General features: G+C 40.6%; 1 protein-coding gene and 1 long non-coding RNA gene across 8 annotated transcripts in view; one reads left to right on the forward strand and one right to left on the reverse strand.

Moving 5' to 3' along the window:
- LOC110497508 (transmembrane protein 131-like) overlaps positions 1-19,207 on the reverse strand; it is a 112,689-nt gene that overhangs the window by 79,550 nt on the left and 13,932 nt on the right. For 5 of the 7 annotated variants that reach the window (XM_036954447.1, XM_036954446.1, XM_036954445.1 and 2 more), the window contains exon 3: positions 14,517-14,557. The exons of 1 other annotated variant lie outside the window; for it this stretch is intronic. In XM_036954447.1, coding sequence (XP_036810342.1) covers positions 14,517-14,557 — 41 coding nt within the window. Of the gene's footprint in view, positions 1-2,279; positions 2,422-14,516; positions 14,558-19,207 lie in introns of all 7 variants that reach the window. One more of the 7 variants, XM_036954449.1, reaches the window with a different exon arrangement.
- On the forward strand, positions 3,619-7,555 carry LOC110497507. The gene is made up of 3 exons (XR_002469680.2): positions 3,619-3,875; positions 6,691-6,769; positions 6,886-7,555. It is a non-coding gene; the product is annotated as an uncharacterized LOC110497507 (long non-coding RNA).

Below are 19,207 nucleotides of genomic sequence, written 5' to 3' on the forward strand. Positions count from 1 at the left end.
TTTAGACTGGCATTTTATTGCCCCCCAGCACAAGGTGCACCTTTGTAATGATCATGCTGTTTAATCAGCTTCTTGATATGCCACACATCAGGTGGATGGATCATTTCGGCAAAGGAGAAATGCTCACTAACAGGGATGTAAACAAATTTGTGCATAACATTTGACAACGCTTTGTGTGTGTATAGAACATTTCTGTGATATTTTATTTCAACTCATGAAACATGTAACTAAACACTTTACATGTAGCGTTTATATATTTGTTTAGTGTAATAACTTCAGTCAACTAAAATCTCCCTGTGTCACAAAAACAGTAATGAGCCTAAAAAAGCATCTCCCTGAGAGAGAGAGAGAGACAAAGAGAGTGTATAACCTGTACGGGTTTCAACAGGTTGGGGTTAATTTGAATATTGCGGGCCCACTGTTTCGCTCCGCCCTCCCGGCCCAAACAGATTTTGTCACAGCGCAGACTGTTGACGGGGAACAGACTTTACATACAGGACGGTCTCTTCGGACATGGGTTGTATTCATTAGGGCACGCAACAGAAAAATACATTGACCGTTTCTTGTTGGACAAGCCCAGGAAGTCCCTCCCCGTTTTAGTCCGTTTCTTATGTTTGGTGCCTAATGAACACGACCATGCTAATTATGTTCTGACACTGATGAACTCAGATAAACTCTGAACCCTGTTCAGTGTTTAATGTCCCGACCCGTGTGGTGCATTATAAGGATAAACTGAAACAATTTGTCAGTTGGTTTCCTCTACAGCCAGAGATGTACCCAGCCAAACACATTCACAAATGTCCAGATTGAGAACATTTAGTTGCATTTTGCGACCTTTGGACTTAGTTTTGCAAGTTAACATTTTTATTGGTTGCACTGGTGTGAGCTGCACATTCTATCTGATCACCTCAATCATCCTATTGTTTGAGCAGATGAAACCATGATTTGTTAAACAGTAAAGTGCATCATCCTTCCTGTAACAAAAGTGTCTACCCTGCCGCTGTTGCCTGCCTGTTTCACTTGGGCCGGCTGCTGTAATGAGCGAGCCTCACAATCTCATGTGCCCCTCGTGATTGTATAACATTTCAAAATGCAATTGCGGGTATTAAAGATATCAGCTTTCTGTAGATATACATGTTATTTCTCAACGATCATTGAGCTCAAAGCACACTGTTTTATAATCATGATATCGAATATGGCTTTGAAATACGGAGCGCGCAAATTCCACATCGGCCATCGCGAGTGCACTAGGCCAAATTTTTTAGGACATTACATTTACTGTTAGATTAATACATAGGCCTAAATATAATTTAGTGCACATAAAGATAAAGGCAAGTTAATATCGAATGAACAAAAAAAATCTGAACACTTTGACAGGAAAATATAACAAAAAAAACGCCCAATTGTCAACCCAAAATTAATCACAATCACTGCATTAGGTTGCATATCAAAATATTTTGAATCAGAAAAAGTCTGAGGCCAAAACAGTGTCCTAAACACCTGCTCAACTTAATATCTGCCAAAATTACACTACGCAAGTACACATCCAGTAACGTCTGATGATAGCCAAGTAAGAAAAAAAGGCTATAGCAAAACTCGCATACAAACAAACTGAGTTGAAGATGTTTGTGGTCGTACAGCAGAACCAACTCTCATACAAAGACAAGAGAGTGAAGCTCAGAGATAATAATTCGACACGGTGGCAGTTGGCTAATTCCGTTGGCGACCGTTTTGTATCCAACTCTCTAATCTGTGCGAGCGCAATGATTTGGGTGTCTGTTTTACGGCTCCAATGACCTGCCTGTAGGGAAGAGGAGAGCTCTGGCATTAGCGCTGTGTGCTAGCTAATTAAAAGAGGTGAGAAAGAGAAGAGGAAGAAAGAGAGGAGAAAGAGAGCTTCTAAATATAGCTCAGGCGAATCAAAGCTATCATAAGCGTGCATTACAATATGAAAGACAGGCTAGAGCACTAGTTTTTTTAGCTTCCCTCTTGTTCTCACCAATACAATGTGTTATTATGGTGAGACAAAGCTTTTTTCCCCACCGCTGTAGGAGATGAGAGGTTGTAGAATAAAAGGTGGGGGACGATGTAATTATATCCTAGTATCCCCTATTGTTCTACGTGAAATGGATATTGAGGTTGAATAGCAATGAATAGCCGTAATTGGCCACTGACAACAAACAGCAATGATTTTTTTATTTCAATAATGTTGATACTTCAGCATAGATTGAGCAGGTAAAACTACCTGCAGAACAAATTAAATAATTTGATACCCTTACCTTTAACCCTTAATCTCAATTTGTACTGAGATTTTAAGGGTTAACCGCTGACTAGTGGGTCTAAATATCGCAGACGGTCTGCTGGTGGTGGGTCTATTTGCGTCATGGTGAGTAATTGGAGGCTTGGCTGGCTCTGGGGACGCTGGAGAGGAGCAAAAACGAGAGTGGGTGCAGGAACCGTAGGAGGTGTGAAAATTAGCACTCCCCCACCCCTCATCTGCCAGCTTTGCACTGGGTCATCCCTGATGAGGAGCGAGAGAGACGAGCGGGCATAAATAGGGAAAGGGAGACTTGCAAGCAAAGCCACATACACACACATATCCTAAAAAGGGCTTAATACAGCTCTATATACATCTAGGCCTATCGGTTTAGATAGCACTTTAGCATAATGGACTCATAGCAACAGCTGCTATGCAGAGAAAGCCATTAGATCATTTCTGAGCCGTAGTGACTATTATCATGCTAAAACAAACATAGCGATGTCTACCTGCCCAAACACTCAAAAGTACCACACATGCAAGGGTGAGGCTAGCTGACATTGAGGTTAGTAGTCATATCAATACAGGTTTAGGCCTATAGCACAACGCTCCACTGGTTTCAGAGTAAAACAGATTATGTTGAATGTGATGGTTTTGCCAGGGGTATGAAGGGTAGAAAGTAGTGCGGGGGAAAATCGATAGTTACATATCGGGATATTATTTTTGACGAGAAATCATATTGCAGGTGTCTCCAACCTTTTCTAGCATGAGAGCTATTTATTTATTTTTTTTAATTAAACTTGTCGTGAATTTTTTTGTTAGTTAAATTTAATCATGTTCTCAGTTTTGTTTTTACATTTAAAAAAAATACAATTGTTCATAGACAAACAAAATTGGATGTTCTGTCAATGCTTAAATCCCATCAGAATATATCCATTTTCTTTGGAGGGTGGAGAATAACAATGTCGATTTTTTTTAATGATTCCCCTTTCATGGCATACATAGCGAGTGAGGAAAGTGCTGTCTAATGTGCCGGTCGTAACGTGTACGCTGGGAGTTGGGAAGCAAGTACAGAGAGTGAAAATGTAATAATAAATAAAACATGGAAAGAAACACTGGGGGCTGCGGGAGCCTGACGAGCTCGCTGACGCACCCTTGGTAGACTCGGCAACGGATGCTTGACGGGACAACGGGGTATTGTAAACCTGACGAGCCAGCTGAGGCATCCCCTGTTAATCCGGGAGCGGCACCCGGACCCAACGTCACATACACTCACAAAACAACAAAAATAACTCAGATGCTCCCCTTTGGTGAGGCGTTGGTCGAGAAGCAGGTGAAACGTTTAATAAAAACAACAAACACTGAACGAGACTACATAACAGTAGCGTCTTAACAAACACAGGATCAATAACACCTAGGGAAAGAACCAAAGGGATTGACATATATGGGGAAGATAATCAGGCAGGTGATTGAGTCCAGGTGAGTCTGATGATGCGCGTAACGATGGTGACATGTGTGCGTAAAAATGAGTAGCCTGACGACCTCGAGCGCCGGAGAGGGAGTATACGTGACGGTTCTGTTACAAATTATATACTTACTCATGATATACTTCCGCCAGGTAAGCCTATTATGCAGTTAACATTTAATTGATAAGGTTTTGACGAAAGTATTTCTGTCAACCCAAAATACTTATCACACCAACTGGCTACATACCGAGTGCTAAACAAATGCGCGCATCACACAGACGGGCAATATTGCTGGAAAGTAATTGGCAGACATTGTGTAAGGTTGGACTTTTAAGCCAATAGTGGCTAACAGGCGTGGGATAATGTCAATGTTGAGTTGATTAGATAGTAACTGGGAGCTTACGGTGTCTGATACTTGTTTGACAGTTTGGTGGAAAGCATAAAAATTACATATACTTTCAGACTTGTTTGGCGAGTTACTGGTAACTCGTGATCAATCTGTTGGAGACCCCTGTCATATCGTATCGTTTTGACTATGCAATATTATTTTTGGTGAAAGGTCAACGAGGTTCTCACTGAGGAAAAAGCTGTGGCAGGGCCATCACCGTTTGGACGCTTGACTCTGCAATGGTGGCTGACAGCTAATATGTGATTCTGAAAAGGAGTAGGGACAGATCAAACTCGGGCATTGTTGATCGCCTTACACTTTTTCGTCTGAAAGGAGGGAGCCAAATCTCCTCTCTTTCTTTGAACTACCAGTATCTCAATCCACTATCCATCTGTCAACAAAAAACTAGTAATTGAGATGGGGTTAGTCAACATTGAAGCAAAAGGTTTTGTTTATGTAATAGGCTACTTGATGCAAATGTGTTTATGGCTATGAATGTAGGCTATTAAGTTAAAAAGAGGAGCAATGCAAATCTAACTTTCCCTAAAGAACGTGTAAACTGGTTTACAATGGTCGAATATGAGACAAGCAAACCTTTCAGGATGACGACACGCTCCCTCACTCTCAAAGAAACACAGTCAGGTGGCTTTATATAGGTCTGTTTGTTGAAGGAGGAGAGCTCAGAGCTGCCCTTGCAAGAGGCTGTGTGTTTATTTTCAATAAAAAGCCACAGCCCCTGGCAAAATTCCCCTTCTCATCAAGCATGCTGTGTGCCCCAGACCATGTTTTGTCCACAGACACAGTGCAGAAATAAGTTGTGTTTGGTTGTCATTTGATCCCTGGATCTACCATGAATAAAGCAAACATTAGCGGTGCCCTTATTTGAACCAGTTAACCTGACAAACATGCTTCAAGGGAAAGAGGTGAGGACCAGCTGAGAAAATTGGTCAGCTGTTCATAAGACACTCCACCCTGTGTAGAGATGCTGTAGAGTGTATAACAGAGACAGGTTTCCCTGATCACATGACCTGATCAGGAAGAACTGAAGAGGGAAAAACTCCAGGCCCTATTGATAAGACATCACTTGGGTTCAGAAAACTCCTGGCCCTCAGATGCTGACACAGCAAGATGCAACAGGTTGGTAAAGTTGGTCAATACCACTTAATAATAACAACACTAGCTAACAAACAAAAATATTCCTAGCAATTGCAATATGCACAATGCAGTAAGATAGCTGAGACTATGCATTCAATTTTATTTTTTTTACCCAGAACCTAAAATGATGGATGTGGGTTAGGGCTGACCCCATTTAGTTGACTGGTCGATTGTTTGGTCGATAGGCTGTTGAACAGATTTTAGTCGAGCAGTAGCAAAAAAAAAAAAAATCCTGGTGTACAAGATACCTATCTGATTCGAGCTTGTCTGAGTTGACTGATCCATTGTGGAAGCCATGGGGGGATGGCACAGTCCATCACTCTGATGGGCTTCTGAAATTGTATAAGGTTATTATGTAAGAACAATGGTGCAAAATATTACTTTAACAAATGGCTTTCTCCTGCGTTGGATAGGGGTCGCTGTCGCGGTTCAAAAATGTATCTGCGCGCAGTTGAATTGGGTGGCAGGCATATTCAATGCCCCTACAAGATAGTCTTACTAGAGGGCTACCACTACTGCAGTTTTTCATCAAGGATCTCTCTACTTCGCTCTGTTCATCTTTGCCTCGATCCTGACTAGTCTCCCAGTTCCTGCCGCTGAAAAACATCCTCACAGCATGATGCTGCCACCACCATGCTTAACTGTAGGGATGAAGCCATGTTTCCTCTAGACGTGACGCTTGGCATTCAGGCCAAAGAGTTCAATCTTGGTTTCATCAGACCAGAGAATCTTGTTTCTCGTGGTCAGATTCTTTAGGTGCCATTTGCCACTCTTACATTGTGAGGGCTGTCATGTGCCTTTTACTGAGGAGTGGCTTCCGTCTGGCCACTCTACCATAGGCCTGATTGGTGGAGTGCTGCAGAGATGGTTGTCCTTCTGGAAGGTAACTCTAGAGCTCTGTCAGAGTTCTTGGTCACCTCCCTGACGAAGGCCCTTCTCCCCGATTGATCAGTTTGGCCAGGCAGCCAGCTCTAGGAAGAGTCTTGGTGGTTCTAAACTTATTCCATTGAAGAATGAAGGAAGCCACTGTGTTCTTGGGGACCTTCAATGCTGCAGACATTTTTTGGTACCATTCCCCAGATCTGTGCCTCGACCACAATCCTGTCTCGGAGCTCTATGGACAATTCCTTCGACCCCATGGCTTGGTTTTTGCTCTGACATGCACTGTCAACTGTGGGACCTTATATAGACAGGTGTGTGCCTTTCCAAATCATGTCCAATCAATTGAATTTACCACAGGTGGACTACAATTAAGTTTGATTAACATTTCAAGGATGATCACCTGAGCTCAATTTCAAGTCTCATAGCAAAGAGCTATGTTAGACGCTGACAGTTAGATGATCATTTATATTTCAAATAACTCTGAAATGTTAATGTAACTGATGATGGAATTTACCATTTTAAATCAGGATCTCTTTGTTTAGAATGGGACGGTGACCTTTCCTCCATCCTTCTCCATTTGATTCATCCTTCATCACAAGGCCGCAAAAGACCAGGCAAGATGTCCGCATCCCAAGCTGAACAGCATCTTGTGATATTCCAAAAGGTTATTCTTGGACCATGCTGCAGCCATTATGATGAACTAATGATGATGTTCGTTCTTGACATTTTTCCGGCAGGAATCAGTATCCAGGATCACCTTGATGCGATTGACCAGAGCCGCCAAACATATCTTATTGCAGTCGGGACCAGGAAAAGCAGCATCCATGCTTACTTCATCATCCTGAACAAGCGAGCCCTGCACGTCAACGAGCGCTCTTGGTGCCTTCGATAAGCTTTAAGACTCACTTTGCATTTGGTACTGCTTACAATGTTGCGCAACATATACACCTTCATACAGACAACTGTATACAACCTAGACATTGGGAAGGTTAAGGTGACTCCAACGGTTGCTGAGCTCAAAGCTAGACTCCTGCATTAATGCAGATTAATTTATGATGATATGTTTTGTTTGCCATGCTAGTACCAACTTGCTCGTGAGGCATGGAATGTGCCCTTATAGAACTGACTAAAATGTGGTCAAGCAGATTGTTGTCATGTATTTTGTCAAATTTTGTTAAACTTAACTTGGATGCTAATACAGCCGTTGATAATCAGCCAAGTAATTGTGATTTTCTTTCAAATTGTAGTTGTAACCATGTACCAATATCTAACAAGAACACACGATGTGTGCATCTGCTATTGCACAGCTGCTGGTGTAGGTCAGACGACTGTAAATAGTTAATCATCCATGGAAGAAGCAGTTCAAGAGCTACAGGGTCAAGCTAAAGCAACCCCTCTTACATGTAAACTCAGGACCCTGTCATTCAAAGATAATTCGTAAAAATCCAAATAACTTCACAGATCTTCATTGTAAAGGGTTTAAACACTGTTTCCCATGCTTGTTGAACCATAAACAATTAATGAACATGCACCTGTGGAACGGGTCGTTAAGACTAACAGCTTACAGGCGGTAGGTAATTAAGGTCACAGTAATAAAAACTTAGGACACTAGAGGCCTTTCTACTGACTCTGGAAAAACACAAAGAAAGATGCCCAGGGTCCATGCTCATCTGCGTAAACGTGCCTTAGGCATGCTGCAAGGAGGCATGAGGACTGCAGATGTTGCCAGGGCAATAAATTGCAATGTCCGTACTGTGAGACGCCTAAGACAGCGCTACAGGGAAACAGGACGGACAGCTGATAGCCCTCGCAGTGGCAGACCATGTAACAACACCTGCACAGGATCGGCGCACCTGCAGGACAGGTACAAGATGGCAACAACTGCCTGAGTTACACCAGGAACGCACAATCCCTCCATCAGTGCTCAGACTTTCTGCAATAGGCTGAGAGAGGCTGGACTGAGGGCTTGTAGGCTGTGTTTATTTAAATCTAACACCAATGATTGCAATCTCTTGAGAATTGGAACGTAAGAAAATTGATCAGTTATGACTATTTGATCATAAGTTCCAGTAGTTTTGTTTCTTCTATTGTCAAATCTAACACCAATGACTTTGTTAACTGGTTGAACTGTTCCTCATTTTTGTATGAAATAAGCACTTTTCAAAACAATTTCTTCATGAAGCAACTGAAGAGTTTTAAGAATGTCACTATGACCTTAGAAGAAACACACAAATTACATGGCATATAATTGGGAAAATTTCAGCCAGGATAGACTATCTTTAGGTCCAAGAAAGATGTCAGGGCTCAATGACCTGAAAGAAGGTCATGAGATTGCTGCCAAGTTGAATGTCTCAGTGCACACAAATGTTTAGTCAGTTAAATGGGTTAAGCACCATGCCAGTATTTTACAAAATGAAGTCTATTGTTCTTGGTTGGGTCAGCTCTTGGAACCTGATATTTTGATGATCATTTGCATGCATTTAAAGTTGTTTTGAAGCGAAGTCCACCATGCAAGGTATTTAATGTAAATGACATATGCCACAAACCTTTTGATTTGCTCATGTCATATGGAGCAAGGGATTCTTTTGACTACATTCTGTCACTTGATAACCGTTTAAGCCAGGGCTGAGACTTATGGTTTGGTCATAATAAACATTTGAATGTTGAAACAGCTTTGCTTGAGTTTGTTAAATTCCAAGTGCTTTTACAAAATATAATTTCCATTTACATGGGGGAAGAGTAAATTAACACTGAATAGAGTAAACACATTTTTACTCTAATTGGAGTCAACCTGAATCAACACTAGCGAGTGTCACTATAAGCACTGTGTTGATTACCTCAGTGTTAAATTTGATCAACACCGGCCAGTGCAGTGTTGATTTAACACTGAGTGCATAAGTTAACACTAGAAATGTAACACTTGATCAGTACTTTTTACTCTACACAGTGTGACCATATGTACTTGCTGACAGTGTTAAATGTCACAATTTCAAATTTACTGTGTAGATAAATATTCCTCATGGCATATTCATGTTATAAGTGCCATAGAGAGGGAAACATGCATTCTGACAAGCAGTCAATGCACAACTATTCTTGCAATCGCGAAAACAGCAGTTTTAATGGCTTTGTTAAAAAAGGGGAATGCCAGCTTTCCATTCCTACTTCCTACCATTCCTACTTTATTTATTTCTCAACTCATAAATATGCGTGAACTGCGCCATTTTAAACCCAGGTTTTTTAACAGAAGCATGGTTTAGCACCGCTCCACAATTCGCAGTGAGTGCATAGGGGAGAGTGGGGCTAAATGTAACACCGGTCAATTGTAGGGTGACTTGGGGTACAACGCCTCTACCTTGAAATAATTTATTTTTAATGACTTGAATTGTGATGAGACAGATAATATTTTTGGTTGAGCAAGAGTAGTGGAAACCAGGGAAAGTGTTGCGGGAAAAGTTGTGATATGAAGCGGTTTCTGTGAGAAGTACAGGCTTTTTACCCCAGGTGGCGAGGTACCCACAGTTACCCTAACAGGTAGGCCTACATTATATTCAGTGTTTATGGGACATACAATTCATAAACATAGTTAAAAGATAACATTTGAGATTTGGCTAATGATGAGCCCAATAGGGTAAATTCAGATAGGCAACCCCATGCTTCAGCCTATTTATAGCATACCTGATAATATGGACCATGTATAGGCTATATACTGTACATGGCCCTATATGTTTTACCAATGTGCCCAATAATTTTACCAATGTGTTATTGGGCTAATTTCTGGGAGGGGGAAATTCTATTTTAGATACCTTATTTTAATTCATTTCATTTTGGAGTAGAATGTCCTTTACCAGAACTGATCTCCTCCGTCCTTCTACATACAAATTATAGGAGGGGACCCCCCCACTGCTACAAATCTTTCCAGAGGACACGTGTGATAGTTGTGTTGGATAAATAAGATGCATGATGACTAACGAATATACACAGGCCAATTTAAATACTAAATTACGCAAATGTACCTATAGACCGATAAGCATGACGGTCAAATGTTCATCAGTGAATAAAAAGCATCTTGCGATGGGATTTTTTTTCTCCCAGGCATTTTGGCCGGGAACAGTTTTATCTATGAGCTTTTCATTATAATTTTTGCATCAAAACCCGGCAAATGTTTGTTAACGCAAACCCTGACACACACACACAAACAACAAGGTTATTGGCCCCCGTTCCGCTGCCCCTATCTCCAGCCTGTTCTTCAGGGAAGAGTGATGGCACCTTGTGTCAAGAGGTACAATAATCTAGGCCCTGGAGCCTCAGTCCTGGAGGGGATTCAACCAGCCCTACCTGTCCCCACTTTCTATCACTTCTCTGGGCTCAGAGACACTTCCACACTGAGTCTAGAGGGACTGTGCCTGAGGAAATCAACGGTGCATCCAGTTAGCTCGTATTAGCTACTGATAGGGCGATTGTAGGAAGTCATTAATGGGCATTTTGCCAGTGGTGGAAAAAGTATTCAATTGTCATATTAAAAATAAAGATACCTTAATAGAAAATGACTCAAGTAAAAGTGAAAGTCACCCAGTAAAATACTACTTGAGTAAAAGTCTAAAAGGTATTTTGTTTTAAATATACTTAAGTATAAAAAGTAAATGGAATTGCTAAAAATGTACTTAAGTATCAATAGTTAAAACATAAACGATTTCAAATTCCTTACATTAAGCAAACCAGACAGCACAATTTTTTATACAGTGCCTTGCGAAAGTATTCGGCCCCCTTGAACTTTGCGACCTTTTGCCACATTTCAGGCTTCAAACATAAAGATATAAAACTGTATTTTTTTGTGAAGAATCAACAACAAGTGGGACACAATCATGAAGTGGAACGACATTTATTGGATATTTCAAACTTTTTTAACAAATCAAAAACTGAAAAATTGGGCGTGCAAAATTATTCAGCCCCTTTACTTTCAGTGCAGCAAACTCTCTCCAGAAGTTCAGTGAGGATCTCTGAATGATCCAATGTTGACCTAAATGACTAATGATGATAAATACAATCCACCTGTGTGTAATCAAGTCTCCGTATAAATGCACCTGCACTGTGATAGTCTCAGAGGACCGTTAAAAGCGCAGAGAGCATCATGAAGAACAAGGAACACACCAGGCAGGGCCGAGATACTGTTGTGAAGAAGTTTAAAGCCGGATTTGGATACAAAAAGATTTCCCAAGCTTTAAACATCCCAAGGAGCACTGTGCAAGCGATAATATTGAAATGGAAGGAGTATCAGACCACTGCAAATCTACCAAGACCTGGCCGTCCCTCTAAACTTTCAGCTCATACAAGGAGAAGACTGATCAGAGATGCAGCCAAAAGGCCCACGATCACTCTGGATGAACAGCAGAGATCTTACAGCTGAGGTGGGAGACTCTGTCCATAGGACAACAATCAGTCGTATATTGCACAAATCTGGCCTTTATGGAAGAGTGGCAAGAAGAAAGCCATTTCTTAAAGATATCCATAAAAAGTGCCGTTTAAAGTTTGCCACAAGCCACCTGGGAGACACACCAAACATGTGGAAGAAGGTGCTCTGGTCAGATGAAACCAAAATTGAACTTTTTGGCAACAATGCAAAACGTTATGTTTGGCGTAAAAGCAACACAGCTGAACACACCATCCCCACTGTCAAACATGGTGGTGGCATCATCATGGTTTGTGCCTGCTTTTCTTCAGCAGGGACAGGGAAGATGGTTAAAATTGATGGGAAGATGGATGGAGCCAAATACAGGACCATTCTGGAAGAAAACCTGATGTAGTCTGCAAAAGACCTGAGACTGGGACGGAGATTTGTCTTCCAACAAGACAATGATCCAAAACATAAAGCAAAATCTACAATGGAATGGTTCAAAAATAAACATATCCAGGTGTTAGAATGGCCAAGTCAAAGTCCAGACCTGAATCCAATCGAGAATCTGTGGAAAGAACTGAAAACTGCTGTTCACAAATGCTCTCCATCCAACCTCACTGAGCTCGAGCTGTTTTGCAAGGAGGAATGGGAAAAAATGTCAGTCTCTCGATGTGCAAAACTGATAGACATACCCCAAGCGACTTACAGCTGTAATCGCAGCAAAAGGTGGCGCTACAAAGTATTAACTTAAGGGGGCTGAATAATTTTGCATGCCCAATTTTTCAGTTTTTGATTTGTTAAAAAAGTTTGAAATATCCAATAAATGTCGTTCCACTTCATGATTGTGTCCCACTTGTTGTTGATTCTTCACAAAAAAATACAGTTTTATATCTTTATGTTTGAAGCCTGAAATGTGGCAAAAGGTCGCAAAGTTCAAGGGGGTCGAATACTTTCGCAAGGCACTGTGTGTGTGTATATATATATATATATATATATATATATATATATAATTTTTTATTTTTTTTACAAACTAAGCATTTGTATTCGTCCTTCAGATCAGAGGCAGTAGGGATGACCAGGGATGTTCTCTTGATAAGTGTGTGAATTGGACCATTTTCCTGTCAAAATGTAATGAGTACTTTTGGGTGTCAGGGAAAATGTATGGAGTAAAAAGTATATTATTTTCTTTAGGAATGTAGTGAAATAAAAGTAAAGTACATATACCCCAAAAAACTACTTTAGTACTTTAAAGTATTTTTACTTAAGTACTTTACCCCACTGCATTTTGCTACCAATGCGCTGAGGCACTGTTTAGTATCAAATTCAATTTAGTGTTGTTGAATGTTAGCCCTGTCCAAGGAATCAACACCTTCCCAATGTGTTTGTACTGGTGGACATTATGGGCAACTGCCTAAATTGTAGGCTAGATTAGCTACGTGTTAGACTGCTGCACCACTCAGGAGCTTTACCAGCTAAGGCACTGCTCTCAGTGCAACAGGCGTCACTAGAGTCCCTGGTTTGAATCTAGAGTCCCTGGTATCACATCCAGCCGTGATTGGGAGTCCCGTAGGGCGGCGCACAATTGGCCCAGCGTCGTTCAGGTTTGGCCGGGGTAGGCAGTCATTGTAAAAAACAATTTGTTCTTAACTGACTTGCCTAGTTAAATAAAGGTTAAATAAAAATAAATCAAATGCCATACAAAACAATCATTCATTTTAGGGCGTTGTGAGCAAGCAACTGGAGTCACTTACAGTTCCACAGTGACAAGTTGAGTACACACAGGAGACTCAGGGCTCTGTTTCTTGACTGTCAGGGGGCTTTTAGAAGAAGCTGACACTAACCAGCAGTACGCAGCTTGCCAGCAGTGGCTGCCATGACAATCCCAGCTATATGTTAGATCAGAAAGAACCTTAGAAGAAGAATTTTGATAGCAAAAGAAGTCCCAGTTCAGACTTGTCGTCAACTCTTGTAATGTCATTCTAACCAGAAAACACAAAATAGACCTATATTAACAGTATCAATGTGCTTGAATGTGGAATGTTAGTTAGGAGACTAGTCCATGCCCTCACTCCTTCAGTCATTGCCAAGCCAGTTCATTTTGTTATCTTAAAACGCAGCACCATGGTCAACACTTCAAATGAGCTATTGGCATCTATGCTTCCAGTCTTTCATGTAACAAGAACACATTTAACTGCCTTCAAGATGTACAGCATATCAACATTCTATTCGATTAGAAAGGAGACACTGCCCATTCTGGAGTGAAACTAAAAAGTCTTGTCAGATGGACCTCTACTGCATTTTCTTTAAAGGAGTACTAAAATGTGTCTGGAATACAGTACTGTGCCGCTCTTTCGCTCTCCTACTCGTGTTCACGCACCCACACTCATACCAACATAAACGGCACACCATATTGAAAAGACCCCAATAAGGGACTCTTAGAATCCCCTCTGAAACCCGAGTATCTAACACAACATATAGGCTAGGCATAGCCTTCAGTACACAATGAATAAATGCACACAACATAGATACAATATAAATGCATCGGAATACGTGTAGGCTACACATTACAGTGTATGTGAATGTGTGTGACAAGTCAAAATGATGCATGATTTAATGACATCTTATTCCACTCTGCACACCACCCCCAATTTTCTGTCTTCTGCCCACTTTGGTTCTCTCATCTGAAAGATGCACACCTGTCATAGTCCGAGCTTCGATTAAACTGCATACTGCTGCAGTGGTTTGTTTCCATAGTTCTAATTTACCTACATTTTAATATTCTGTTCTTAATTCTCGCTGAAAGTGGATTGTTCTCTCCACTCGTAGCAAATCCTTTCTGATGATGGCAGGATATTATTTCTCTGCAATTTTTCTCACCTATGATTGTTGTGTGTTGTGTGAGTGAAACAAATGAGTAACATAACAAGGATGTTGGATTCTAGTCGCCAAGGGATATCAGGGATTAGACGATCTTACCTCTCTTCCAGTGGAAGACTGTCTTTGCTGCGCTCTTCCACCTACGTAGACAAGCAAACAAAGCAACTAAATTACAAAACAACTACATCAAGACATAGAAGGTTAAAGAATGTATATTTGTCTTGTAATTACAGTTTAACCTAATCGTTTCTATATTGAGTCATTGTATTATAGTGCAAATTTATATTTCAGTGCATTAGTATTTCAGCATTTGATCATGAATAAACAATGGACAAATATAACTAATCAAGTGTGTTAGGCGTTAGGCAGGCGTTAGGGGTTGTGCTGAGAAGTATTTCTGTCTGTAATAAAGCTATTTTGTGGGGGAAAAACCCATTCTGATTGGCTGGAAATGGCTCCCCAGTATATTACCAGTGTGATCATATACCTAACATTTTGAAATAAAATTTCAGTAGCCACTCCATAACCAGCAGGACCAGGTGTGCGCAAGAGGTCATAGAGGACCATTGTATGTCCTCCTGATGCAAATCTTGTGTGTGCAAGGGCATTGTGTTGATTGACAGGCCCTGTCCTGACACTACCCATAGTCCCTATATCTCTAGACACTGAGTAAATCTAAAAGGATAGGATAGGTATATGCAATATATACAATGAGTATAACAAACATTAGGAACATTCGGGAGGAATGTTGAGTTGCAGCCCCCCCTTTTGCCATCAGAACCTTTTTCTCTTAATTCATTGGGGCATGGATTCTACAAGGTGTCGAAAGCGTTCCACAGGGATGCTTGTCCCATGTTAACTCCAATGTTTCCCACAGTTGTGTCAAGTTGGCTGGATGCCTTTTGGGGTGGTGGACCATTCTTGATACACACGGGAAACTGTCAAGCGTGAAAAACCCAGAAGCGTTGCAGTTCTTGACACAAACTGGTGAACCTGGCACCTACTACCATACCCCGTTCAAAGGCACTAAAATATTTTGTTTTGCCCATTCATCCTCAATGGCACATATACACAATTCATGCCTCAAGGCTTACATGATTCTTTAACCGGTCTTCTCCCCTTCATCTACACTGATTGAAGTGAATTTAAAAAGTGACATCAATAAAGGATCATAGCTTTCACCTGGATTCACCTGATCAGTCTATGCCATGGAAAGAGCAGGTGTTATGTTTTGTACACTCAGTGTATATGGTAAAAATAACTAATTTCATCATGCTTATCAGAGGGAAAGTAGAAGGTACTTCCATAGTGCTTATAGGCCAACCTATGCAATTATTTTGTATCTAGGCTACATTAGTGTATATGGGTTAATTTAGGTGCAGTTTGTTGATAGGGCCTTTGTTCACTGCAACGTGGGTCTTCATGCATGCCTAGGGGTCACTAATTGAAAGCCTTGACCAGGCAATCAAATCAAATAGTATTTGACACATGCGCCAGTGTAGACCTTAATGTGAAATGCTTACAAACCCTTAACCAACAATGCAGTTCAAGAATAGAGTTTAGAAAATATTTCCTAAATAAACTAAAGTAGAAAATAAAAAGTAACAATAACAATGCTATAAACTGGGGGTACAGTTTAATCGAGGTAACTGGTACATGTAGGTAGGGGTAAAGTGACTATGTTTAGATAACTAACAGCAAGTAGCAGCTGTGTAAAAATAAAAAGGGGGGAGGAGGAGGGGGTCAACCAAGACAACTGTGATAAAGTGCCAATCTACACTGAACAAAAATATATAAATGTAAGTGGGTGGGCTGAAATAAAAGATCCCAGAAATGTTCCATATGCACAAAAAGCTTATTTCTCTCAAATGTAGTACACAAATTTGTTTACATCCCTGCTAATGAGCATTTCTTCTTTGCCAAGATAATCCATTGACATGACAGGCATATCAAGAAGCTGATTAAAAAGCATGATCATTACACAGGTGTACCTTATGCTGGGGACGCCACTAAAATCAACCGCCACTAAAATGTGCAGGTTTTTCACACAATGCTGACTGCAGGAATGTCCCATGAGCTGTTGCTAGAGAATTTAATATTTGTTTTGGAGAATTTGGCAGTACATCCAACCGGCCTCACAACCGCAGACAACGTGTATGGATGGCGTTGTGTGGGCGAACGGTTTGCTGATGTCAAAGTTGTGAACATGGTGGCAGTGGAGTTATGGTATGGGCAAGCATAAGCTACGGACAACAAACACATTTGCATTTTATCTATGGCAATTTGAATGCACAGAGATACCGTGACGAGATCCCGAGGCCCATTGTGAGGCAATTTTTTTTTTTTTAAGGTATCTGTGACCAACAGAGGCATATCTGTATTCCCAGTCATGTGAAATCCATAGACTATGGCCTAATTAATTTATTTCAAGTGACTGATTTCCTTATATGAACTTTAACTTAGTAAAATCTTTGAAATTGTTGCATTTTTGTTCAGTATAGTTGAAGGGCAGGGTGCTTTAGTGTAGGTTCATCTATCTATGACATTGTATGCATATAGGCCTAGTCACTCATAGATCAAACTCAATTTAAACATTTTACAAAGCATGGAAATTGTGATTGATTGTTTTTTTGGGCTGTGCTCACAACAGTCAACCCAAGTCTGAGTTTTTTTCCACTAATTGGACTTTTGACCAATCACATCAGATCTTTTTAAGTCAGATCTTTTTCAGAGCTGATTCGTCAAAATACCAATTTGTGGAGAGAAGAAAAAAATCTGAATTGGGCTGCTTATCTAAACACAGCCAAAGAGACAGACCTAGTTGACTCATCTTGAACTGCGATGTTACAACAATTCCAATGGAAGACTTAGTCTAGGCCTATCTATTGTAAAACCAGTTTGGACATCAGCGCATTTAGGCATAAAAGCTATCAGGGAAACAGGAGTATTTCCTTCCCATTAAGAGAAGATCTTACAACAGATAATAGATAGGTCCATGAAATGTGCATTTTGTGCCCGTCTGACATTTTAAGTAGAAATTGTTGAATTTAAGCCTGTTATATTCAATTGAAGTTCCCTTTACGATAGACATGGAGAATTGAATAAATCAGACTTGCAATCCGTGCACCCCTTGCAGTCCGCATACACATACTAACACATGCACTCTACACACAAGTACATATGGATTGTGTGTTGTAGATATGTGGTAGTAGAGTAGTGGCCCGAGGACACACACACACCGGTTGTACAATTAAACATATTTCATTTTACAACAGGTGGGTCTAATCCTAAATGCTGATGGGTTAAAACCGCATTCCAGACAGTGTCTATTCCACAAGTTACCACCGGCTAAATATATGACGTTAAAATGCCTAATTTCTCTATTCCATCTGATTGCGCAATCAACCGTCTCTCTCATCAGCCCAGCAAGGCAATTTATAAACTTGATCTCTACTACATCTCACATTTCATTTAGACTAACAGGCTGACTACGCAAAATAAATGTATAAATCTATATTATTCAATTATTAGACCCACACTGCTTGCTCGCGTCTGTATTACCAAGGACAACAGTAGAAGTCAATTCCATTTCTGACACAGATCGTGCTGCAAGTCCTGCCTCTCCCATCTCCTCATTGGTTTATAGAAGCAGGTACCCACGTGCCATTTCCCCATTGGTTATACCCACGTGGGTGACTGAAATATGAACGAGGTCAGTGGCGGTAATGCACCTCATTTATGAAAGTTGCCAATCGCAATATAATGTCCAGAGAAGAAAAAGCCTGGAAGGAGGAGAGATGACTAGAAACGATATGGTTGACCGTTTTGTGTGGATTCATTGTTGGAGTAGAGGACCTTGTGCATTTCAGGTAAAATAACAACTCAATGTTTATATCCCAGGACAAATTAGCTAGCAACAGCAAGCTACCTAAATAGGACAAATTAGCTAGCAAGTGCAAGCTAGCTAGCTAAATTGCCATACATGTTTAATGCTTTTCGACCTGTCCCCAAATTAATGTAATTGGTTCAGTTTGTTTTGATATTTTAACCTGTGTGTCGTGATCGCGTTTGGTGTGGGGGGACAAAATAAATGTATGCACGATGGCGCACACGCGCAGCCGGTTTGGGTTCCGTGTAACATTTCGTTTTGTAACAGCAGAGACTCGTATAAACCTTGGTGTCTGTCTCTCCGACATTTTCAATTTTCAATATTCACATTCGATCTCCAGTAATGAAGGTGTCGGGACGAGACAGGCAGGCAGCGTTTCTCAGCCAGTTGAAATCATGAATTAGCTGGCATCATTTTTTAAGTGATTGTGTTAGCTGTGTTGTTGGCTTGCACCTCTGAACATCAGTGTCCTTTCGAGAGAACACATTTTCAATGCCAGCCGAATTCGCGCCTCATTAGCTCATTGTTATCGATGTATCCAAATAAATGTCACTAGAAAACAGCTTAACCTCTTGAAATGTTAAATTAAAAATGTAGATTTCCACCTAAATAGACATACCCAAAAGTAACTGCTATTCATGTGGAATTTCATGATTCTGACATGCCAAAACGTGGGAGATTATAAAGAAATTATCAGGAGATAGGAGTTAGGTCAATTCAGAATAAACAAGAACAAGCACACAAAATAACCTTTTTTTGTTTTTGTATTTTGAAAGTCATCTTTCATTGACAAGCAATAAGTGAATTATTGATGCCCAGAGCTGGAAACACATCAGATGGCTTCCACAACATGTGAACAATATCAGAAAAAATGGGATTGATAGACCTAACAACTAGAAAT

Source organism: Oncorhynchus mykiss, chromosome 19 (assembly GCF_013265735.2).
Source record: "Oncorhynchus mykiss isolate Arlee chromosome 19, USDA_OmykA_1.1, whole genome shotgun sequence".
In the NCBI taxonomy this organism is placed as follows: Eukaryota; Metazoa; Chordata; class Actinopteri; order Salmoniformes; family Salmonidae; genus Oncorhynchus; species Oncorhynchus mykiss.